This window comes from Euprymna scolopes, chromosome 2, assembly GCF_053919585.1.
Source record: "Euprymna scolopes isolate OS-2025 chromosome 2, ASM5391958v1, whole genome shotgun sequence".
NCBI classification, from domain to species: Eukaryota; Metazoa; Mollusca; class Cephalopoda; order Sepiida; family Sepiolidae; genus Euprymna; species Euprymna scolopes.
In genome coordinates this window covers 71,929,052-71,952,346 of record NC_136483.1, presented here as the reverse complement: position 1 = coordinate 71,952,346, position 23,295 = coordinate 71,929,052, and the positions used below count along the sequence as shown (strand labels likewise).

The window sequence follows — 23,295 nt, the reverse complement described above, 5'->3', positions numbered from 1 at the left end:
GGAAGTGATATTATCCACTGAAGAACTATGTTTTTAACAGCTGCCCTGTTTTTAAATTACCGAAATAGCTGCATGGTAGGCAGCTGAGGATCTCCGTTTTCTATTTAAAAAAATTTACTTAAAGTTTTTAGTTAAAGTTTTCTTTTTTCATCCTTATATAGTTAATTTTTTTTTTTATAATTGAAGACTTTTGAGAAATTGACTAATGCAAGTGCTAAGTCTATTTCTATTTAACAATTTTAGTTAAGACTTTTTTTTCATCCTTATATAATTGAATTCTATTTTGTAATTTTAGACATTTTAGAAGTCGGATTATGTAGTAGCTAAGTATGTGAGAGGTTAAATTTAGTTTCTATTTTTTTTTTTCTGGGAATTTAAACTGCATTTTTTATTTTTACATTTTTTTTTTACTCAAAGCTCATTTAGACCCCCCCCCCACCCACAAATTATTTATTTACAAACTATATTTTACATATTCCAGAGACATACAATAGTGTCATTGCTACAAGTATATTTTTACTGTTTAGTAAACACTTTTACAACTCATCCAAAATCTTCAGCAACTCATAAAATTAACACAGTTTGAAACATGGAATGTGACGGTCACCCCATTTCTGATGTTTGTGAACTGAATCTATTTTCTGAGTTGTTGAAGATTTGAAATGAGTTTTAAGTGCTTTTTGCAAACAGTAAAAGTTTACCCATGTCAATGAAACGATGGTATATGTATAGAATATGTAACATAGTTTTTAAATAATTTGTACCTTAGCTTTCGCATTGTTATGATCGAACACTATTGATTTCTTTTCAACATATCCCATCGCACTATAAAGAAATATTGAAATCATGGAAAATTTTTTTACTTTAACAGGCAGTAAAAAACTTTTTGCTTGAAAGTTAATATTTTAAAAAATTTTATACTAACCAGTTATTTGAGTTGTATTCTCCCTCTGATGAGAAGGACTTATCATTGAAAATTCATGGATTAAGGGTTAATTTTTTTAATATTTTTTTTTGCTTAAATAGTTGATAATTTAATAAATTTTGTATATTTTCCAATATTTCTTATAAATGCTCTATCTATAATATTGAGCACCCTCTTATTACAATAGGATCTAATATAAAATCTATATATCTTATATATACTTTTTATTTGTTTTACATAAGCATTAATATATTGCTACACATTCATGAGTATGTTCCGGTCAGTCATTTACAAGTAACTAGAGACCTCTTCAGATGATATTAAACAAAAATATAACCCATAACTGTTGCAAAATTTCAATTTCATCTGAGTATTTTAAAGGAATTGTGAGGGCTGATAAATGACACACAAAAAAAAAAAGTCCAAAGAGAATAGAAAGTGGATCAGGAGCCTCGTAACTCTTATTTTCCTTATTTTGTTCTTTAATCTTCACATTCATGAGTAATATTTTTGACAAAGGAGGAAGCATTACTGTTTTCTTGGAAGGAATCTGTTCATCTACCATTTCTCGTTGGCTAGTTTTTGACCTTGAAGTAGCATTTTTTTAGCTTCTTACATCAAGTGGCTTTATGCCTTGTCTGGAGTGATTTCTATTTAAAAAAAACAAACAAACTGATTCATACGAAATTTGAACAGTAGATATTCGACACAAATTAAGCAAGATTCTCAAAATTTCAAATAGGGAATTGAGCATTTAAGTCCCAAATTCTAACACACACATACATCACTTTTGAAAATTAAAATATTTCAGAGTTGAATGAAAATTATATTGGAAAACAATTTAGAAAATTTAAATTTCTTAGGATATTTTTAAAAAATACACAAACCCCAAATTGTAATACCTTTCAAGTTTTTTTAAGTTCAGATATTTCCGATTTGCATGAAATTTTAAGTATAAGTATTAGACATAAATTAAGAAATATTTCCAAAATTTCAATTATTATCCGAGTATTTTAAAAGGATTGTTAGGAAGCATCCTTCTAAAATATTAAAATATCCCAATTTTTATCAAACCTTTACTACAAATACTGTAAAATTACAAATATTGCTTGTCATCATCTTGTTATTTTAACATGATTGGTCTTTAGGGTGGTCATAATGATGACTGTAGTAGTACTAGTAGTCATTATTGCCATCGCAATAATGTTGATCTTTTTCTCTTTTTTTCAGCCTGTTTCCTCATTAGCTTGGTAGCTTTCTCTCTTCTTTATAGTTGTAATAATTGAAGCAATTAAAAAACAACAATGCCATTATTTGCTCTGGATCACACATTCTTGCATTATTCTTGTTGGTTTATTTATTCTTTTATGAACACATTAGTTTCTATGACATAGCAAGTTCATCTATCATTATTGCATATTAATAATCCTACGTTTCGTAATAAAACTATAACAGACAGAGCATTATATCTTCTAATATTATTATTTTGCTTTTTATCATTATTTATTTATGCTAAATGTTGTGCAACCATGTGCCCCTCTTGCTGACCCCACTGCTCCTTGTATGAATTTCTTCTCTTTTATTTTCTCTTTTGGCCATGTTGTCATTTCTTACATTGGCAGCTGCCAAGGAGGCGAGCACTGGTTCACAAGCATAATAAATAAAGAATGCAAAATAAACTCAAGAGAAACAATTCCAACACATTCTGTAGATATTAGTTGGGCTCTAGTACGTGATGACATCATCATGGAAAACTACCTTCTCAATGCTAATACACATCTTAGTTTTCTATCAAAGCCATGCTCGTTGGTTGACGTAAGCTTATCTCGATCTATTAAGCCACAACTTGCTGTCCACTGTCCCTAACTGGAAACTGTCCTCCACTGTCATTATCTGTAAACTGTCTCTGTCATAAAATTTACTGCCATTCCTAAAACTGTCCATAAACTAATTCTAAATACATCAAACTCTGTGTCCAGTCTTTTGTCCTAGTTATTACCACACCTTTTCACAATCCTATTTAAGATTTCAGTCTTTGTGATCTTGATTAACCCCCCCCCCATTGTCATCACTTCTTATAACCTTTCCTCTGCTGATCAACTTATTTGCGAAAAGCACAGACCTCTCCACTTTGGTTCTAAATTAACTCAAACTTACATTCAGTTTTCAGATCTTTAAATATATTTTAAAGTTTCAGAATTGCAAAAAGTCAAAATGTTATTCTTCAACAAAAAAGATCCAGTATTGTTTTATTTTATTAGTTACTAGCAGATAAACCAAACATTGCTTGGAAGCAATAAGATCAAATTTGGAAATTTGAGGCAATTTTTTTTTTTTTGCAAACGATTACTGTAGAGCTCTAGATATAAATATCATTTTTCTGATTGACTCATCAATGTATTCAGCTCTAACATCACAATATACTTCCTCATTATCGCTTTGGAATTGAATATGTTTAGCTTGGTACAGGGTGGAACAATAAAATTGTCGCCCCTAAAGAAAACAACACTATAGCTTTATTTTTAAACTTTTATTGAAAAAAATCAGTTCAGGTGACTTGATTATGTAGTAGAGCTGACATCTATTAAATGTAGCCGCCTTCAGCCTCAATCATTGCCTCAATAAGGGTTCGGAATTGGGAGCATACCTTTTCAACAAGCGCCAGTGGGAGTTTGGTGAATGGCAGTGATCAGACTGGTTTTGGTGTTGTTGGGGGTCATGTCAGTGATCTTCTCGACGTATAACCAAACGAAGTAGTCCAACGGGTTCAGGTCAGAAGAGGAGATGGGGGCAGTGCGAGAAGGGTACAAAGTCTTAGCACTTTTTCTGAAGCCAAGCCTGGCTCTCTTTGGACGTGTAGGCTGGCGCCACACCCAATGTCTGCCAATAGCCACCTGATTGCACCAGAGTATCACCACACTCTTCAGCACATCCATGCACATTCATGTCCATCCATATACATTTGTGTTAACTTTCAAGCCGACTGTGAAGATGTGAGGTGGCATGATGTGGCTCTCAATTGAAACCACAACAAAGACCATAATCGTGGCCAGAAACTTTGTTTCCATCATGCTGAGTACGTCCCTGTTATTCGAGGCAATCCAGCGATGCATTATGAGGGTGCTGGCAATGGTCCTGTTGTCATAACTTTGATTGGTAGAGAGCATGAGTTGTACAGCAGCGCATCTCCGATCTCGTTCGTTAAACATTGTGTCACTTTCAGACATGGTAGAAACCTTCTATCGCTCTTAAGAGTTGTACTTCTATCGCTCTTAAGATTTGTATACAACTAGTAGAGGGTCCGCACCAAAAAAAGAAAATTGATTTTCATCAAACGGAAATGGAATCATGTCTTTTCCAGGGCGCAATTTTACCGTTACACCCTGTAGCTAATCAAGTACTAAGTGTTGATTGTTAAGGCAAGTGTTAAAAATCTTGTTAGAGTTCCACATAATCACTTACCGAGTCCTTTCATTGCTTTTCGCAATTTTTCAGATGCATTTTCAACACTAAAGTCTTCACTTGGGAAAACGGTTGCCTGAAAAAAAAAAAAAAAAAAATGGGTTAACACAATTATGTCTATTCTTTTGAAAGATGAACTTTAGTAGCAAAGTGATTTGATATTTAATGAAATAAAGTAAGTTATAATAATGATTGGGTTTCCCCAATTGTTCAAGATTTAGTGTGTCCTAATGACGTGACTTTTGGTTCTCATGTCCATTAGCTTCAGTTGGAAATATGTCACATTAATATTCATGAGGAGGAGGGGAGAAAGAGAGAGAAGAAAGAAAGAGAGGAAGAGGAAAGAAAGAGAGGAAGAGGGAAGAAAGAAAAAGAGAATAAGGGGGGGGAAGACAGAGAGGAGGAGAGAAATAAAGACATTTTTTTATAAATGAAAGCGAACAACAAATAATTTTTAATAAAAAATGATAATTTTTAATTGAAACAAAAAGAACTTTTAAAATGAAAACGATTGAAATTCAAAGAAATAATTTAGATACAAAATTACTACTAGTGCAGAAATATATCTTTTTAAAATTAAAATTATAGAAAAATTTGTTGGATATTTTTTTTTTTTTTTTTTTTTACATGGAGGTCACCACTTATCAAGGCCTAGAAGTCACTCGGGGATAAGGGTTATTTTGTGTACAGTAATCAATGGGATAGTGTTGCAGTATTCATTAGTATTGGAGATTTGACAAAGTGTTATTACCTAAGGGGGCGGTTCATCAGGAATTTGTTTATGTTGGACTTGAAGACATCCATGTTGAAGTCAGGAGAGAAACAGACAAGCAGTACTGAGTTCCACAGGCGTGCAGTTCTAAGAAAGAAGCTTTGTTCATGGAATCTACTTAAGAATGGGTTTCTAAATAACATTATTATTTCAACACAATCCGTATTTTACAAATTATTTTTTTAATGTTATAAAACTTGTTGGTGACAAAAAATACAAAACCATTTCGGAATAAATATATAAAAAATTTAGTTTGCACCTTTTTTTTTTTTTTTTTTTTAATGAAAATATGTTTGTGTTTCACTTTTGGAGAAGGATAAAACATTTTTTCTTTTTAATTTTACACAAAAAAAACTTTTTGACAGAAATAATAAACTTGAGACATTCTTTTTGTACAAAAACCAAATTTTAGTGGAATTTAATGAATTTAAACAAAAGAAATAAATAAATGTAATATAAAATGTAAAAACACTTATAAAATCACGGTTGAAACGAAATGTTTGTTACTTTTATTGACTCGTGATATCGAAAAATAAAAATCTCTCCAAAATATATGAATAATACTGTGAAAAATTTATTTATTATTAAAAGAACAGACTGAAAAAAATCTCTTGTAAAAATTATTTAAAAACTAAAAAAAAAAAAAAAATTAATTTTTTACTTTCTGACCAAAACTTTTTTTTTTTTTTTAATCCTTATAAGAAAATATACAGTTCAAAGAAAAATAGAAAAATAATTCAACACTATGTTTGCTGTATTATCAAGAAAAAGGATAGTAAAAAATCTCATGTAAAAATATTTGAAAATGGATGCATTTTCAACTTAAAACTAAAGTCATGTGTGAATTAGAAATTAAATGCACTTTTAACAAATATAAAATTTCACAGTATTTTCTCAGCAAAAAAACACTTCCTTTTAATTTCACGTGTTCAAATGTAAAATAATTTTTTATCCATCAAAAAACAAAGTATCAATTTTATGAATTCCTCAATAATTTCTTTGAGAATTGCAACAGAAAATAACAATCCTGTGTAATAATCAGTACTGTGATTCCATGGCCGTTGGACTTATTCCAGTGAGTGTAGCAGATCATTTGATTTTAAGTCACAGAGCCTTCTATTTCCGAAAGTCATAGCTTGACCTCACAAGCATTCAATGGCAACCTTCATTTACAAAAGCTGACTTCACTATCAGCCTCCTTGATACCTTTTTTCCTTTTTATTTATTATTTTAAAGTTCCTCTGATCTGTTATGAAAAAATAAAATGAATGAAATAATGGGAAAATCTGTTAATTATTTTCTCAATACTATTCAATTCATAGGAAGTGGAAAGGAATCACTTTATTTGAATCTAGTTTAGAATGATCAGCCATTTTTGAAAAAAAAAAAACAAAAACAGGTAACCATTTTTTTTTCTTTTTAAATCAACATTCCTATCCACATGAGGAGTGCTGTTATCACTCCAACTGGCAATTTGTTAAGAGACAATAGTTTCACATCAACTTATTAACACACAAAAGAAATGCACCACAAAATATCCGTCTTTTCAATAAGGAAAACAAGGGATTATTTTACTATTTCACTTAAAAAATTATTTACATGGTCGGATATATAAAAATTTGTATAAGTATTACCATGGCAATAAAAAATAATCTGTTTCTATTTCTATATATTTACACTAAACAAAGTTTGGTAAGTTTGCATTTTAGGTTATCAAGACAATTTTATTGTTTCCAGTTTTTGAAGACTTCCACTCGGGACAAGGGAAGATAATCACAAAAATTATTTAAGTTTTATGAACCTTTTTGGCAAATCAATTTTTTTTAGATTTACTATTTTTATTTTTGTAACTAACCACAGAACATTGATATATGCTTAATTTTCACTTACAATAGATAAATAAATAAATGAATAAAAAGTATTACAATAGTGACACAATCGAAAAATATTGAGTAAATTTATAGAATAACTCTGGCTTCCAATCGGCTGATTTTTCTTAAAAAGGAGGGTGATTTTATGGGGTTTTCAAGTGCACTGAGAACTATTTTATTTTTTTTGAAATTTTAATTAAAGGAAAGTGTTTGTTTAAAAAACAAATCATGAAATCCAATAAATGTTTGGGTAATGTTTTCTGTTTTGTTAATATGTTAATTTAATATAATTGTTTTGATTTACCAAAAAATTTCAATAAATTTAGTGATTGTCTTCTCTTGTCTTGAGTGAAAGTCTTCAAAAATTAAAACAAAAAAATTGTCTTGAAAAGATAAAATGCAGAAGTGCTCCAAGTTTTAATTGAATAACAAGTGATTAAAAAGAAATTAATGTTTTAGTGTAATTAAATATTTTATTAAATTAAAACATTAACGTTAATGATGCCACCGTTATGAGAAAAAGTTATTAATATAAAAATATCTAATAATACTTACTGTTGTGCTTTACACAATTTTTAACCTAGAAAACCGATAGCAAAGTTTTGGAATATAGATTGCATCGCATGGTAGCAACAAATAAAAAATGCGAATTAGTATGGATTATAATATTTACAGCACAATTAAATTTTTTTTTTTAAATTAATTTTATTTTTTATTTTATGCACTTACTTTGTCATTATAACTTAATTAGAAACGGACTCTTACTTTATAGCCAGTGTAACTTAATCCCCTAATTTCTACATTTTCTGATATTAATACTAAAGTTACACGGCTATAAAATGAGTGTCGATTTACCAAAGTTGATGTATTAGATAATGTAAAACGTTACAATATATCCTGTTCTATATTTTTTGCAAATATGTAAAATAATTTATTGATTTAACACATTATATATTTTAACAGTTAAATGCTTTTAAGATATTTTTTACAACAATCTATATCATCAGAAATGATAGGTGAAAATTAAATTAATTAGAAAAGCTAAGCGTTTTTATTTAACTTAACTTAATTTACTTTATTTATTTTCCTGCATAAAATCTTTACATTTAAATGATGCTTTAATGTATTAAACATATTCATATAAACAGCAGTCGTATTTCAAGTTTAGAGACTATAACAACACATGCATTTCAGATGAACACCCCTCTACCCCCTTAAAACAGTAGTTTGTATTTAAACACAGTTACGTTTCAGCATCCATAAAAAGAAAGATTTGTCTCTTGCACATGCAAGAGACAAACCTTTCTTTTTATGGATGCTGAAAAGTGACTGAAAATACTGAAAAGTGACTGAAAATAATGAAACGTGACTGTGTTGTCTTGGATACATGCAGAATTAAAAAAAAAAAAAAAAAAAAAAAAAAAAAAAAAGATTCTGTAGCAAAAATGGATTTTTGAAAATGACAAAAAATAAAAGACTGGCATATTTCATTCAGTGCCAGCACTGTAATTTGCACCACCTCTTAATATTGATGCATTCTTTCAGCTGACAAACACTCAACTCACTGTCCCTCCAAATTCGTCTTTCTTAACTCAGATATTTCCTTTAGATGTAAATTAATGCCTTTACATTTTTAAACCACATTTGGAAAGATTAATTTTTAGTATTGGTATTTTCTATGCCTACAAGTAGCTTACATTCTAGATGGATCAACTTCTTCCCCATTAAACAGTAGTTTGTATTTAAACTTAAAGTCGAATATTAGTATCCATAAAATAAACGTTTGTCTTGTAGTTTCTTGGAAAAATATATTTAAAAAAAATGGATTCTGAAATTTTTTGAAAGTAACAAAGTAAAAGACTATTTAACATATTTCATTAAATGCCAATTTCTTTGAAAAGATGAATTTTTAATATTGGTATTTTCTCTGCCTACAACTCGTATCCTAGATATATCCATGTATTAAAAAGAATCTGAACGCTCTAAAAACCTCCTAAAAAAATTTCTAAGTTTATAGGTCACCAGACACAAATTTGGCCGTGGAATGTTCCCACATTCCACACACAGTAATTTGAGGATTTCAGCATCTACCCACAGAAATTTGATGTTTCCATTAAATTACACTAAAAAAATCAGTGTTACATTAAGGAATTTAAATGCAATGAGTGGTCTGATTTGGAATAAAATTCCGATGTATGAAAACTTTTAACTGGAAAGAGATCTTATATTTCATATTACAATCAAGTTTATTGCAGCTCACGACAATCCTTAAACCGAAGCATTAAAATACAAGAGTTCATGTGAAATACAAGTACACTTACATTTTAAAGAATAACTGCAACGAATGTATTATGTAAAAACTAGCAGGGAAGGGGCGACCTTGCTGGTCGTAAAATACGCTTAAATATATTTTAATTAAGATTTCTTATTATTACAGATCCAATTATCTATTGAATATTATATTCTACCTAATATATAGTACTGATTTCAAAAGTTAAAAAAAAAAAAAAACTGCAGTCAGCTAGAATTGAAACCAAAACATTTAGCATTCCAGCCTCGTTCCCTCATTTAGCACTCCAACTGCATTCCCCACCATTTAAGCTAAACCGACAGACAGTTAAGAAAATTTTAAAATTAACCCAGTTTTAGCTTTTGATTAGTTTTACGCATGTGCAAAAGTAATGAAAATATGTCGGCCATGTTGAAATGAAATTTTGCATTTCAACTTGCCGACTTCTGTATTTATTCATTCATCCAAACAAAGATTTTCATTGTTATAAACCATCCTTGGTGTATGATTACTATTTCCTGTCAATTTTAGTGTCACATGACTAGTAGTTTAAGAATTTATTAATTGAATATTTACAGACATATACATGCATGTACTGCTTTATTTATATACATAATATAAAGTATGCTAAAATGTAAAATAAACATATTTGTACATGTTAAGTTACCAATTATGTGACTTATTTATTTGATGGAATGTACTCTAGTGCTACTAGATCAGGCTGTCAGAAAATACTGGGTTCCTGACCTAAAATGCACCAAACATCGATTTTGTTTTTTTCCTTTCTCTTTGCAAAACTCAATCATGTTCTGCAAAGTCAAAAACAAAAACAATTTTAATCTACAAAACAACCAAACTAAACATCATGAATAAATATTTAAAAACAAAGAACTTGAAGCATAAAAGCTTTTTACCAAAATTACTGTATTCAACATTAAATAACCCCAAAAAGGTTCTTATTCCGTAAAACAAAACAACCAAACCAGAAATGTACAAATTCATGTTACTTGTGGAACCCTGTGGATTCCACAGTGCTTTTTTACATCTTCCAGTTAATAATAATACTTTGCGAAATAAGAAATATGTCAGGTCAATATTATTAAGAAAAATATTACTCCTCAGTTAAAATAATTTTCTTTGTCAGCTAAATATTTGCTAAATAAATAAAACAAATATGTCTTGTCTATATTTATTTATTTAAAACTGTAACAACTTAATTCTTTTAACAACAATAAATGGTTACCTTCTAACCATCAAAATAATTGTTAGTTAAATATTCTGCAGAATTAACAAAACGTATGTAACTTTTTTTTTTTTTAACATTAAAAATTGTATTGCTTTAGTCGACAGGATAAAAATTTGACTTTGGAACAATTCATTTTAAAATGGGTAAAACGAAATTTTAATCTTCGCAACATCCAATTAATCACCATCTTTGCTGACCAGACGATCTCATTTTTGTTTTTAAATGTGCATGAAAGTTGATAATGTACATACAAACATAAAATATCTTAGTTATTATATAGATGCAATGTCCAATGTATGTGCACTGGATAAATAAAACGTTTAAGTAGAGCTTTGTGAGAAAAGTTAATGAGGTGAAGTTGTTTTTAGTGAATGCACTTGTGTTATTGCCATTCCATTTTTTTCTTTTACATTAAATTAGCCTGGCCCTTTTATATCTTTTGGTAGACTCCAAAAGCAGCCTCATTGAACTGTAGAGATTTCTATTGGTTATACATTCAAAATCTATCACATAACTTATCCAATCAGAATTTTGAATCATCGTTGATCTCGAACAGGTTACATCATAATTATTATTGCATTCATTCACTAGGTTTCAGTGTCTAATCTCTGAACAATAGGTAAGATAGACTGATGGGATTTATATATATATTTTTTCTTTTCTTGTTATTTAATAAAATCACTACTTGTCAAGGCCAAAACCCACTCGAGGATAAAGGTAAGTGGGATTTTCAATTGAATTATGGAACAGTACCATGAAAGGAATGAGACCTATGATTAATTCACAGGATGAGTTGACAGATATTTGTTAACATTGGATTTGAAACTGACCATCCAAGTCTGTAAGGGAATAATCCCGTAGTAATGTATTCTACAGGTGGGAACCTTTTGGTAAGAAAATTTGTTCATGTGTACATGAAACTCATGGATTAAATAAAGAGTTCTGTTTGAAATTCTATGCAGATTCCCAAGTTCAATAGAAAAATTTCTGACTCTGGCAAGATACACTGTAATTACATCAACCAAACGTTGTTAAAATAACACTCCTGATGAGAACACTAGTCTGAAGAATACAAATAATCAATCCTCATGTCAAAGTTTCAAAATCATCTAGAAATTTGCATTAATAATCATTTAGTGCTACAAAAGGATTGTTTTTTGTTTAGTAATATTAAATTTTGTTCATAACAGAAATGATTCACACACTAACAAGCATGACAGAATACAAAAGATTGTGAAGAAACAGAATGGGGACATCTTACAATTATGAAAGAGAAAAATGATGAAATCAGAAAAATATTCAGATTTGTTTTTTTGAAATTACATTCCTTGGAAAGTGGCAATTTGATTCATTAAAAGTTCAAATGAACTCCAAATAACAACCTAAATAGCAATCAGTCTATTGTATAGTTCATGATAATCAGAACTGTTGCATTTTTTTTACTAACTTCATTTATTTTCTTCTTCTATATATATATAAAAGTGAAAATGTGTGTATGTGTGTATGCATGCATGTATGTATGTATGTATGTATGTATGTATGCTTTTTGTGTATGTCCATGAAAGGCTTTTTTCCAAGAAGCGATTGATCGGCTCACTCCTTCTGTAAATTTTTTATATCATGTCTAAATGATAATATCTAAGTGTTACGAACAGGGGTCGTGTATTTATTTAATTTGCCCGACTTTTACCAGCTCGCCACTTCGAAAAGCGAAAAACGAATGATCTGGCTTACAGCGCAAAACTAGGTCAGACACCACACCACTTCCTTGCACCTGTTTATTTCGCTTCATAAACATTCACTTAATACCCTTATCAGTTCTTTTCCCTCGCGACCGAGACGGTTAGGTGTCTGGCTTTTTTTTCCCTTTTGTTTCCACCTTTGTGTCAAGGCTTCAGGGTTCAATTCTACCTTCCTACTAAAACTTTTTTTTTCTTTTACACCTCCAAACACCCGGGCAATGCTGGGTACCCCCCCCCCCGCTAGTATATAATAAAAAAATGTTAACATTTTTTTTCATTCATCTTTAAGAAAATGAAGCATACTTTTTGAAAAATTAATTAATTCAACATTTAAATAAAATGATTTAAGATATTTACTTTTAGCATAAAGTGTAAGGGTCTCTGACAGTGAGTTTATTATGAAGCAAAGATTGTGCAATCCCAACCATACCTATCCAAAACTGGCATTGTTGAATTCTAGTGGCAAGGAGAAGTCCATGATAACTAAAAGATGACAGGATGAACAGAGAGCCCTCCCAAATGATCACGCATTTAGTACTGGCTAGGCTCAACTTCAAGGCAACACAAATCAAGAAAATTCCAATTTTGTGGTTGTTTATTCTGTAGCTTTTTATTTGTAGCTAGACATTGAAAAAATGGTGGGATCCTTCTATCGATCCAGTAAATATCTTACTGCTGATGCAATTCTCTATCTAGATAAGAGCCAGGTACATCCAAGGATGGAGTACTGTTGCCACATCTGGGCAGGAACTACTAAAAAGGACTTGTCCTGCCTTGATAGAGTTCAAAATAGACTTTGTAGCCTCGTAGAAGTGTCCTTTTCTCTTCCCTGCAACCTCTATCTCACAGAAGAGATGTTGCGAGTTTGTTATTTTAATGGCAAGTGCTCGACTGAGCTTCAATCTATGGTCCCCCCCCTTGCCAAACTTTCATAAGAAAGACTCGTCTAGCTGAAAACACTATCAATAATTCCCCCACTCTTTATCTGTGCCTAAACCTAAACGTAGCTTCCATGAAAAAAAGCTTCTTTTTTAGACCTGCACGCCTGTGGAACAGTCTTCCGTTTTCCTGCTTTCCAGCTGACTACAATCTGATTGTCTTCAAGTCCAATGTAAACAAGTTCTTGATGAGCCGTTCCACTTAATTTAACAAATTTACTAAATTTCCATTACTAACAATTACTATATTGTTCAATTGACTACTGTACACTCTTAACCCTTATCCTTGAGTGGTCTTTGGACGTTGATAAGTGGCGATGCCTATGTAAAAAAAAAACATGCAAACACACATACAACTGCTCTTTATATAATAGATAATCTCGCTCCTCCCATTGAAAACATTTGTACATGTATTAGTATGAATTAAGTAAAACTACGAGACGATGGAAGCATAAATTGATGGTTGCTGTGTTTATTTCTTCCTCTCATTTAGTAGTTACTAACTGGCAGCCCGGCATTGTCCGAACATACAATACACTTAAACATGATATTTTAATTTATGCAGATTGCATATGTATTATTATAGAATCAATCCTCTAATGATCATTATATATTACGAGGAATAATTTGCCCAGTGGACTAATTCGCTAAAAGAATAAAAAATAATAATCATTAAGTCGTTCATCAAATTCCATCTGTGTTTGTTTACAATATCACGTCAGTTGATATTTGGACTTGATGATGAATGCTCTAGAAAAGTCACTTCCGAGTTATGTTTAGTTTTAAAATATGCAAACAAATAAATGATTTGCAACGATTTTAAATGATACCTTTTCTTTTATCGTAAATTGAACTCCTTAATAAGAAAGCGTAAAAATAAATTGGTGAGGTACATCCGGGATTGAACAGAGGATCATTTGACCTCTACCCCTAAGCTATATCTCCAGATAAGAAATCTGTTTTTTCAAGAAGAAATGATTTGCTGAAATTTTATTATCTCCCTTGCTAGTTTAATGTAAAATATTCCCCTGCAAAAATTTTTTATCTATGAGAGAGAAAAGCTATTTTTTAGATCATACTTTTTCAATTTTTGATAGAACACTGCCAGACATATAAATTAGCTTTGCGTGAAATTTGCAAATGACAGGCTCAGCCATTTTGGAACCTATGAAGAAAGAAATCACACACATCAAAGTGAATTTTACATAATAGTAGATATAACAAAGTGGACACTCATTTTAAAGTGTAAAATAATGTTTTGGGGGGTTAAACTTAACCAGGAAAATCCAAATTGTTCACATATAATCATTAAGAGAAAATGTAATACTGTATGAGGGCTGTTCCAAATGGAATCCAATGGTGCATCTCTGCTTCTGACATACGTCCACGACAGAGGTTGCTTCCTTAGAATCTCACACCGTCAATATCTGCAGCAGAGATATGAAACTTTCAGATCATGAATGCATAAGTTCTGTCATCATAACAATGCAATTTGCAATTCCCTCTGATCCAGTCGGGCGAACTAAAAAAATAAAAGGCATTGTTTTTGGAATGTCCCTCATATTTTTCCATTAGAGACAATGGTAACATTTTTTCAAAATACCTAAGGTCTATTAAAAATGTTGTGAATACAAAGTTCTATGATCCAAATTTTTCATATATATATATATATATATATATATAACTACTTCAGTTAATCACATAAATTAATATACAAAAGTATAAATTTATGCGTAAACTTTAAGTATTTACTTCAGCTTAATCACCATATATATTTTATAACTTACTACATATATATATATATATATATATATATATAAAACTTGGTTCAAACAAGTAAAAAAAATTTGTATATACAATGTATGAGGAAAAAAATTAATTAAATAAAAAAAAACATCTCTTGTGAATGGCTGAATGAAAGTTAAATGCTAGTCAATAAAAACACTTGCAATATGATTGCTAATTGATGTTACTGGAAAAAAATGTGTTATTTAATTTTGTTAACGGTATCACCGGTGAGAGTAAGAGTAGATCCCAGTTATTAAGAAATATCTTGTCACTTTCCTCTAAATTAAACTAAAAACAAAAAGAAAAAAGATAAAATATTGATCAGGATAAAAACAAACTTATGTCTGTGCGTTTTGCTATAAAAGCTATTGATCATAAAGATAAGGGGGAAAAAGTCTTTATTTTATACTCGCTGTACCTGGCCACGCGTTGCTGTAACTCAGTTTGTTTAAATGGAAAACAAAAAAAAAAAAAATGCATGTTTAATATGTTTATGTTCTTAATACTTGTGGATACCCAGTATTTTGAGACTTGTTAATGGTTATTGTAAACGCCAGCGAATTGTGAAGTGCAATATCTATATAAATAAAACAGTACATGTATGTGTGTTTGTAAATATCTAATAGGTAAACTCATAAAACACTGGTCACATAACACTTAAATTTTCAGGAAATAATATTTATTAACCAAGGATGGTTTATAGCGAATAATATCTTTGTTTACATGCATGAATAACGCATACAGATATCGGCAAATTAACATCGAGCAGACATTTTGTGCGGTCAGGCGCAAGCGCACACTCAACAGAGAAGACAACATTAGGTTGAAACGCTAGGTGTTTTGATTTAAATTCTAGCTGATAACACCAACTCTTTTTTTTTTTTGTATTAATAAAAAGAATGAAATAATACGTAAATTTTACTCGCGGTTTTGAATTTGTAAGCTTATATATCTTTTATTTTACGATCTCACATTTATTTCAGATGGAGGGGGTGGAAAATAATACACGGAATACGAACCATGGTAAAATAATAACATTTAGAAAGTCATTCTTACTATGGGGAGGGAAAGGTATTTTTAAAACTATTCTGTACTTTCACCTAACAATTTATTAAATAAGAAACTGAAATACGGACTGTGCTGAAATAATATCATTATTTAGAAAACTATTCTTAATATGAGTAGGGTACGGTATGTTTTTACTATTCTTTACTTTCTCCTAAGAATTTAAAATTGTCTCAGTCATGATGACCAAGCAATCAAGTTGTTTTCACCAGACATTATCTTCTTAAAAACAAATGTGGGGGGGGGGGTCGCTGAAATGCTGTACCAAAACAGATACTACACTTTGATCTTAGCAAAAAGGCCAAGTAAGCGTAATATAGTTTCCTACCAGGCATTATCTCCTCCTTAAAAAAACAAAATAAAGCAAAGATACAAAATAATCCACTCAGAATATATTTTAAGAATGGGGGGGGGGCGGGGTGGAGTTAATCCCAGAAACGGCTGAAGCAGTTTATGATCTCAAAGTTACTTTATTTTACATATATTTATAAGAGACAGGGAGGGTATGAAGTTAGCCTCAGAATTGGCTGAGGCTGTTTAGGATCTCAATATTCCTTTATTCCAAATTTATTTTTAAGAGGGGGGGTGATATAGAGTAATTTCCGGAAATGGCTGAAGCAGTTTACGATCTCAAATTTTCTTTATTTCATATCTATTTTTAAGTGATCGGGTAATATGGAATCGGTCCTGGAAATGGTTGAAGCAATTTACGATTTCATACTTACTATATTTCATATATATTTTTAAAAGAGGGGGGGGGACTCGTGCTGGAATAATAGTGTTATTATGCAGAAAGCCATTATTAATATGGGGAGCGTATGTTTTTAACTATTCTGCACTTTCATCTAACAATTTAAAAATTGAAAAATGGCACACAGGATACAGACTGTGCTGTTATTATCTAGAAAGCCATTCTTAATATGAAGAAAGGAAGGTATCTTTCACCTAACAATTTTATAAATAAAAAAAAACTGATATACAAAATAAGGACCGTGCTTAAATATTAACGTTATTTAGAAAGCCAATCTTAATATGGGGGGGGGATAACTATTTTTGTACTTTCCTCTAACAATTTATTAAATAAGAAACTGACATCAGAATACGGACTGTGCTGAAATAATAAAGTTATTATTTAGAAAACTATTTTAATATGGCGATGATGTGGATTAAAATAATGAAAAATGATTGTCGAAATAAGTAACATATCCAGGAATTATGAAAAATGATGAAATGTGAGTTAATTGATTGGTGTTTCTTTAAATGAAATAATCAAACCAGACAATATATCAAAGTTATTATTTTCGTAAGGGGAAGGGCTATAATGTGGGTTAAAATTATGAATAATTATCATCAAAATTAGTAACATATCCAGGAATTATGAAAAATGATGAAATGTGAGTTAATTGATTGGTGTGTATGTAATGAAATAATAAACCCAGACAATATATCAAAGTTATTATTTTTGTAAGGGGGGGGGGGCATATGTGGGTTAAAATTATGAAAAATGATTGTCGAAATTAGTAACATATCCAAGAATTATTAAAAACTAGCAGGGGTACCCGGCGTTGTCTGGGTGTTTGTAGGTGTGTGTATGGGGGGGGGGGGTAAGTAATAACCCTGCTTAAATATTATAAAAAAGACAATGTTAAAAAAAATCGGAAAAACCAAAATGGAAAAAAATGGCATAAATAAACCTGTCAGATCGAACCTGTGTGTATGGGGGGGGGGGACTAAGGTAAACTAAAGAATAAGCGAAGTAATAAAAAAACGTTGCCTGGGTGTTTAAAGGTGTAAAAGAAAAAAAAAAGTTTTGGTTGGGAGGCAGGATTCAACCCAGAAGCCTTGACGCGGAGGTGGAAACAAAAGTCAACTACTTAACCATCTTGACCACGAGTGAGAGTAATTGATTAGCGTGTTAAGTTAAGGCTTATAAAGTGAGTGAAAGAGGTTTGATTGACAGGAAGACGCTTAATGAGGTAATCGCGGGATCATTACAATGACGTGGCAGTATTTTTAGTTTACGCTTCCCCCAGATGATGGTGGGAAGGGGCGAAAGCAGCTCCCCATTGTCCAAATCGAATAGCAATTGTCTGATATAAGGAGAAACTCCACATTGATCAAAAGCTGATTGCCGAGAACACTTCGCTGTATTTATACTAAAAAACAGGAGACAGAACGAAATAGCACGAATCTCATAAAAGTCGACGTAAATAAATCTAGAGGCGACGCACATTCCCAAATCGTAGATATTATTATCAAAACTCCGGGGGAAGGGGGTTAAAATAAAAATAAAAAGTTTTGGTAGATAAGTATGAGGATCGAACCTGAACCCTTGAGGCAAAGTTGGAAATTAAAGTGTGAAAAAAAAAAAAACGTCCGATGTTAACCATTGGGCCACAGCGAAATACTAACGGAAACACATTTGAATTTATTTAACTATCTAGAATTGGCAGGTGCACGTTTTAATGATTTAATGAGGTCAACTTTGACTGCGGGGAACGCTTTTTATTTACTGCAGGAACACTTTTTTTTATTTTTATTTTCCCAAGATATTGGGGGGGGGACCAGCTCCCCATAAAAAGGGGATTGTCCAAATTGCAATTCTCTGATATAAGGAAAATATTTCCACATTGATCAAATCTGATTGCTTTCGAGCATTTCCGGCGATCGCGATCGGAAAAATACCGCCAGAATTAGTGCCGCTTTTTATTATAAAAGCTTAATCCACGTGGTGAGCAAAAAATGTTGAATATCTATCTTTTCGAAGTCAAGCAAATTAAATAGACAGGTGACCTCCGTTGTTAACTCGTAGATATTATGATTTATATGTAATATAAAAAGTTTTAAGTTGTGAGCCGACCGACCGCTTCTCGGAAAAAAGCCTTTTACAGACATACACAAAAAGCGAACATACATACATACATACACACACATATTTTCGCTTTTATATTTATAGACTAGCGGCGGGTACCCGGCGTTGCCCAGGTGTTTGGAGGTGTGTCTATGTTGGGGAGGGGGGTAGATCAAAACAACCTTGTTTAAAAAAAAACGTTGGCTGGGTGTTTGGAGGTGTAAAAGAAAAAAAAAAAAGTTTTAGTAGAAAAGTAGGCTTGAACCTCGAACATTTGACGTGGAGGTGGAAAGGAAATAGAAAAAAAAAACCTGCGATCTACCCATCTCGACCATGGGAATAGATGAATTTATGTGTTAAGTTGACGTTTATAAAGTGAAATGTTATATATTCGTTATCATCGAGGTTATCCTTGAGGGGTACCAAATTGAGCTTTCGTTACATTTGAATATGTTATATAGAGTTCTTCATTTAGGGGCACTTTTTACGTTTGGGTGTATACACTGTATAACATCAAAGATTCCGTGTGCGTATGATTGTCTCTAATATAAATGGTTGTGTGTTTGATTATCATAAAGGGAATCATGTGTGTGACATGTAATTTCTGAACCTACCTCTGTTTCTTCAAAACGGACCATCTGGAAATTTCTCATCCTGGAGGGAGACTTGATACCTGTTTGACAAAGATTTATCACTCCAAGACGATGAATGTGTTTTATAGTTTTTTATTTCACTTTCCCCAGAGGTCCTGCAGCAGGTGGAAGTGAAATCTGCTTGTGTGGTTCTTCTTCACACACGTCAGCGTTCGTCTCCCCCCTCCCCAGTTAAGAGGGGGAGACCACGGAAAAATGTCCGTCTTCTTCAAAGCTCAAATCAAATCTCACCGATCTACTGATCACGTCATACATACGTAATTTGGTCAGCTGACCTTCGGTTCTGGTAAACGTGTCTACCTCCACATTTACTCTCCTCTCTCTCTCTCTCTCTGTAACAGAAATTAACAGGTGCAAGAAAGTTAAGTCGCGTGATGTTCAACCTAGTTTTGCGCTGAAAGCCAGTTTCTATTTTCCCCGCTACACGGCGATAAAAAAATATCTCGAAAATAGCTTGTAAAAGTCGGGTAAATTAAAGATAGCTGCGACCAGAGTTCCTTAGTTGTAGATATTATTATTTAGACAGCATATAAAAAGTTTTAAGAAGGAGTGAGCCAACCGAGAATCACGGCCAAAAAAGCCTTTTGTAGACATACACAAAAAGCGAACACGCATACATACACACATTTTCGCTTTTATATATATAGATGATGAAATGCGAGTTAATTGATTGGTCTGTTTGTAATGAAATAATCGGCTCAGGCAATTTATCAGTTTCTGTAGGTGGTTAAGAATATTTTCCTGAATTTTCAATGTTAACTTCGGGGAATGACGTCACAGTTGTAGTGATGAGTAGAAGGACACATAATTATGTTGCTTTTTAACGTGCTCTGGAGTTCTCTAGCAATTAACAAACCTTCACTTTTTGGGTGGGGCTGGAGGGAATAATGTCTTATTCCAAAAATATGGAATAACCATGGAATTATATTCCGGAAATGACATCGTTTTTCTTACTAATGTGTTGTTGGTGATTGTGGTAGGAAACAGGGAGAACTGCATTAATATTGAAAATTGTGGTAAAGTAAAAGTTGCCGAATCATCATTCGCGTCAATGCATTTATGTAATTATTTAGAAAACCTGCTGAGTTATGGTCAAGAAATGATATCATTTCACTTAAAATGATGCTGTCAGTAGTAGGGAGGGAAAGAACACAGTAATGTGGAATTTTATAATGAAGCAAGGGTTGCCTAATTACTAAGCTTTTCAATGTATTTGTTTGTAAAGCCTTCTGAAAATCAGGTCTTTTTTCCAAATATTTTGTTGTCGGTAGTGGTGAAAAAATGAAACAGAGTAATGTGGAATTTGCTAATGAAGCAAAGGTTGTCTTATCACTTAACTGTGTCAATGTATTTATGCATTAATTTTAAAATTCTGCTGAGACTTTTTCCAAAAATGACATAATTTTTCTTACAATAATAGTGCCGTTAATGAGGAGTAAAGTAATGCAATAATGTAGAAATTTATTGTGAAGCAAGGGTTGCGAACTCATTAATCAACACAATGTATTTATGTATTAATTTGGAAATCCTAATGATCCATCTTCTAAAAATTATTTCAATTTTCTTAAAATTATGGTAGCCTTGGTGGGAAGAGAAATTATTTCATATATGTTGTACAATACCTGTCAAGAGTATGTTGAATTGTTTCATATATGTATAGAAATTATCCGTCCGAAGGTAGGTAAACATATTTTAAATAGGTGTTGTAAATTACTTGTCCCAAAAAGGTAAAATTATTTCATATACATTCTGTAAATTACCTGTCTTAGGAAAGGTACAATTATTGCATACATGTAATAGCCGTCCTAGGGTAAGTAAAATATTCTTTTGCTCGAAATAACAAATGATACATAGACATTAACAATTCCTCTCTCCAAAGAATAACAATTATATTCAAAATCAACTTCAATTTTCTCATTGTTTATACGTGCCCCGAACAACGCCGAGTAGCTCTGCTAGTCTTAAATAAAAATGTTTTATCCATTGTAGTTATTCAATGCATGTTCACTGCCCATTCTTCCTGAGGTTGACATAGGGGAAAACATGAGGGTTTAATTTTACTATGGACATGTATGTGAGCATGTACTGGGGAATCTTGTGAATTCAAAAATTTAGCCGATTTTCTTTTTGTACGTAAGTATAGTGTTTTATCATAAAGAAATCGATGGAAAAATTGAAAAGAAAACTGTTCAGAGATTAAACCAACAAAGTAAGTGGGAGACTGATGATAATTCACACGGAAGAAACAAATGAGAGAAAGAATGTAATAATGTTGTAGGATAATTTGCAATGTTGAAAGAACGAGAAGGCTTGGAAACAATGAAAATAAAATATATATTAACAGAAAATTCAAAAATGTATATTGGTTGAGTGGGACTCTGCTCAACTGGGACAAAGTTGCTCCCTCTGACTCTCAGGGCCAAACTGCTCGATAGCAGAAACTGGTTACCGGAAGTGACGTCAGGAATAGTCTATTGTCAGAATCTGTAGGAGTGCCACCCAAACAATTACACTCTTCTAGAGGTTAAAAGTTCAGTCCTCAATGCAAACAACAATCAAAAATACAAGTGCAGATTACTTAGTTCTTCTACCCAGTCATGGCTGCTGGAACAAGAGTATGCTACTCCCATGGATTGAATAAAGGGTTCCGTTTGAAATTCTGTGCAGATTCACTGAGTTCGAGAAGGTACATCTGAAGAAGGACGAGGGCTACATCGACCAAAACGTTGCGAAAAGGATGCATAATTTCTTTTAGCTCCACTAAATCAAATATTAACCTTTTATTTTTTTATTTTGACAATTCTGGAAAATAGATGAAAGCTTTGAAATAGTTATTTGAAACCGCAAGTACTCAATTGGAATCACCAAACCCCTTCTTATAAAACTTTCTGTGCCCTTCACTTCTTACATTCATTTATTTTATATTCATTCTAATGAAAGGGTCTAAAAAATAGTTTTAAGTTTCATATTTAGATGCTTAGATCAGATTTGATTTAACAGGAAAGAAGAACTAAAAGACTGGATGCTGATTTACATTTTTTCGTTTTCTAATGAGTTGTCACTTATCAAAGCAAAAAAACACTCTAGAATAAGGGTTAATAAGATGAATGGATTTTCAGTTGAATGATGAAGAACATTGTGAGAGGATTGGAAATGATGAATGGAAGAGATAGAAGTTTATGAAATAATGCTATCAATGATGTAGCTAATCTCTTCTAGTTACTAGACTTTTTTTTTTTTTAGATTCTTTTGACAAAGACGTGACTGATTTCCAAGCTTTCTATGGTCATTAGCCAGGCTTTTTGTCGCCACTCTCAGTTGTACTTTATTGGGAGATTTTTATTTTTTTTTCCTCATATGCAGAATCCTGGTACATTGGAATTTTTGACATTGACTCACTGTAGTCACTAGCAAGGTTGCTTTATGTCGCCCGGGATATGAAAGAGTATTATACAAGAAAAAAAGAAGAGAGAAAAATAAGTCTTTTTCGAAAAAACATTGTTGAAGGTCTCATAATTTTTTTTTTATTCATAAAACAAAACAAAAAAAAAAAACTATTCTATATCACTATTTGATTTTCTTAATTCTCTAAATAACTTTACTAAATAATGTTTTTGATGATGTAGCCAATTTCTTCTAGTTAATTATTACATTAAGTCAAGTGTAACATATGTAACGTGGTATATGTTACA

General features: G+C 31.7%; 1 protein-coding gene across 2 annotated transcripts in view; it reads right to left on the bottom strand.

Moving 5' to 3' along the window:
* Positions 1–23,295, bottom strand: part of LOC145292190 (annexin A7-like) — a 126,753-nt gene that overhangs the window by 40,308 nt on the left and 63,150 nt on the right. For both annotated transcript variants that reach the window (XM_080138502.1, XM_080138494.1), the window contains exon 2: positions 4,388–4,463. In XM_080138502.1, coding sequence (XP_079994628.1) covers positions 4,388–4,400 — 13 coding nt within the window. In that variant the 5' untranslated portion in view covers positions 4,401–4,463. The remainder of the gene's footprint in view (positions 1–4,387; positions 4,464–23,295) is intronic.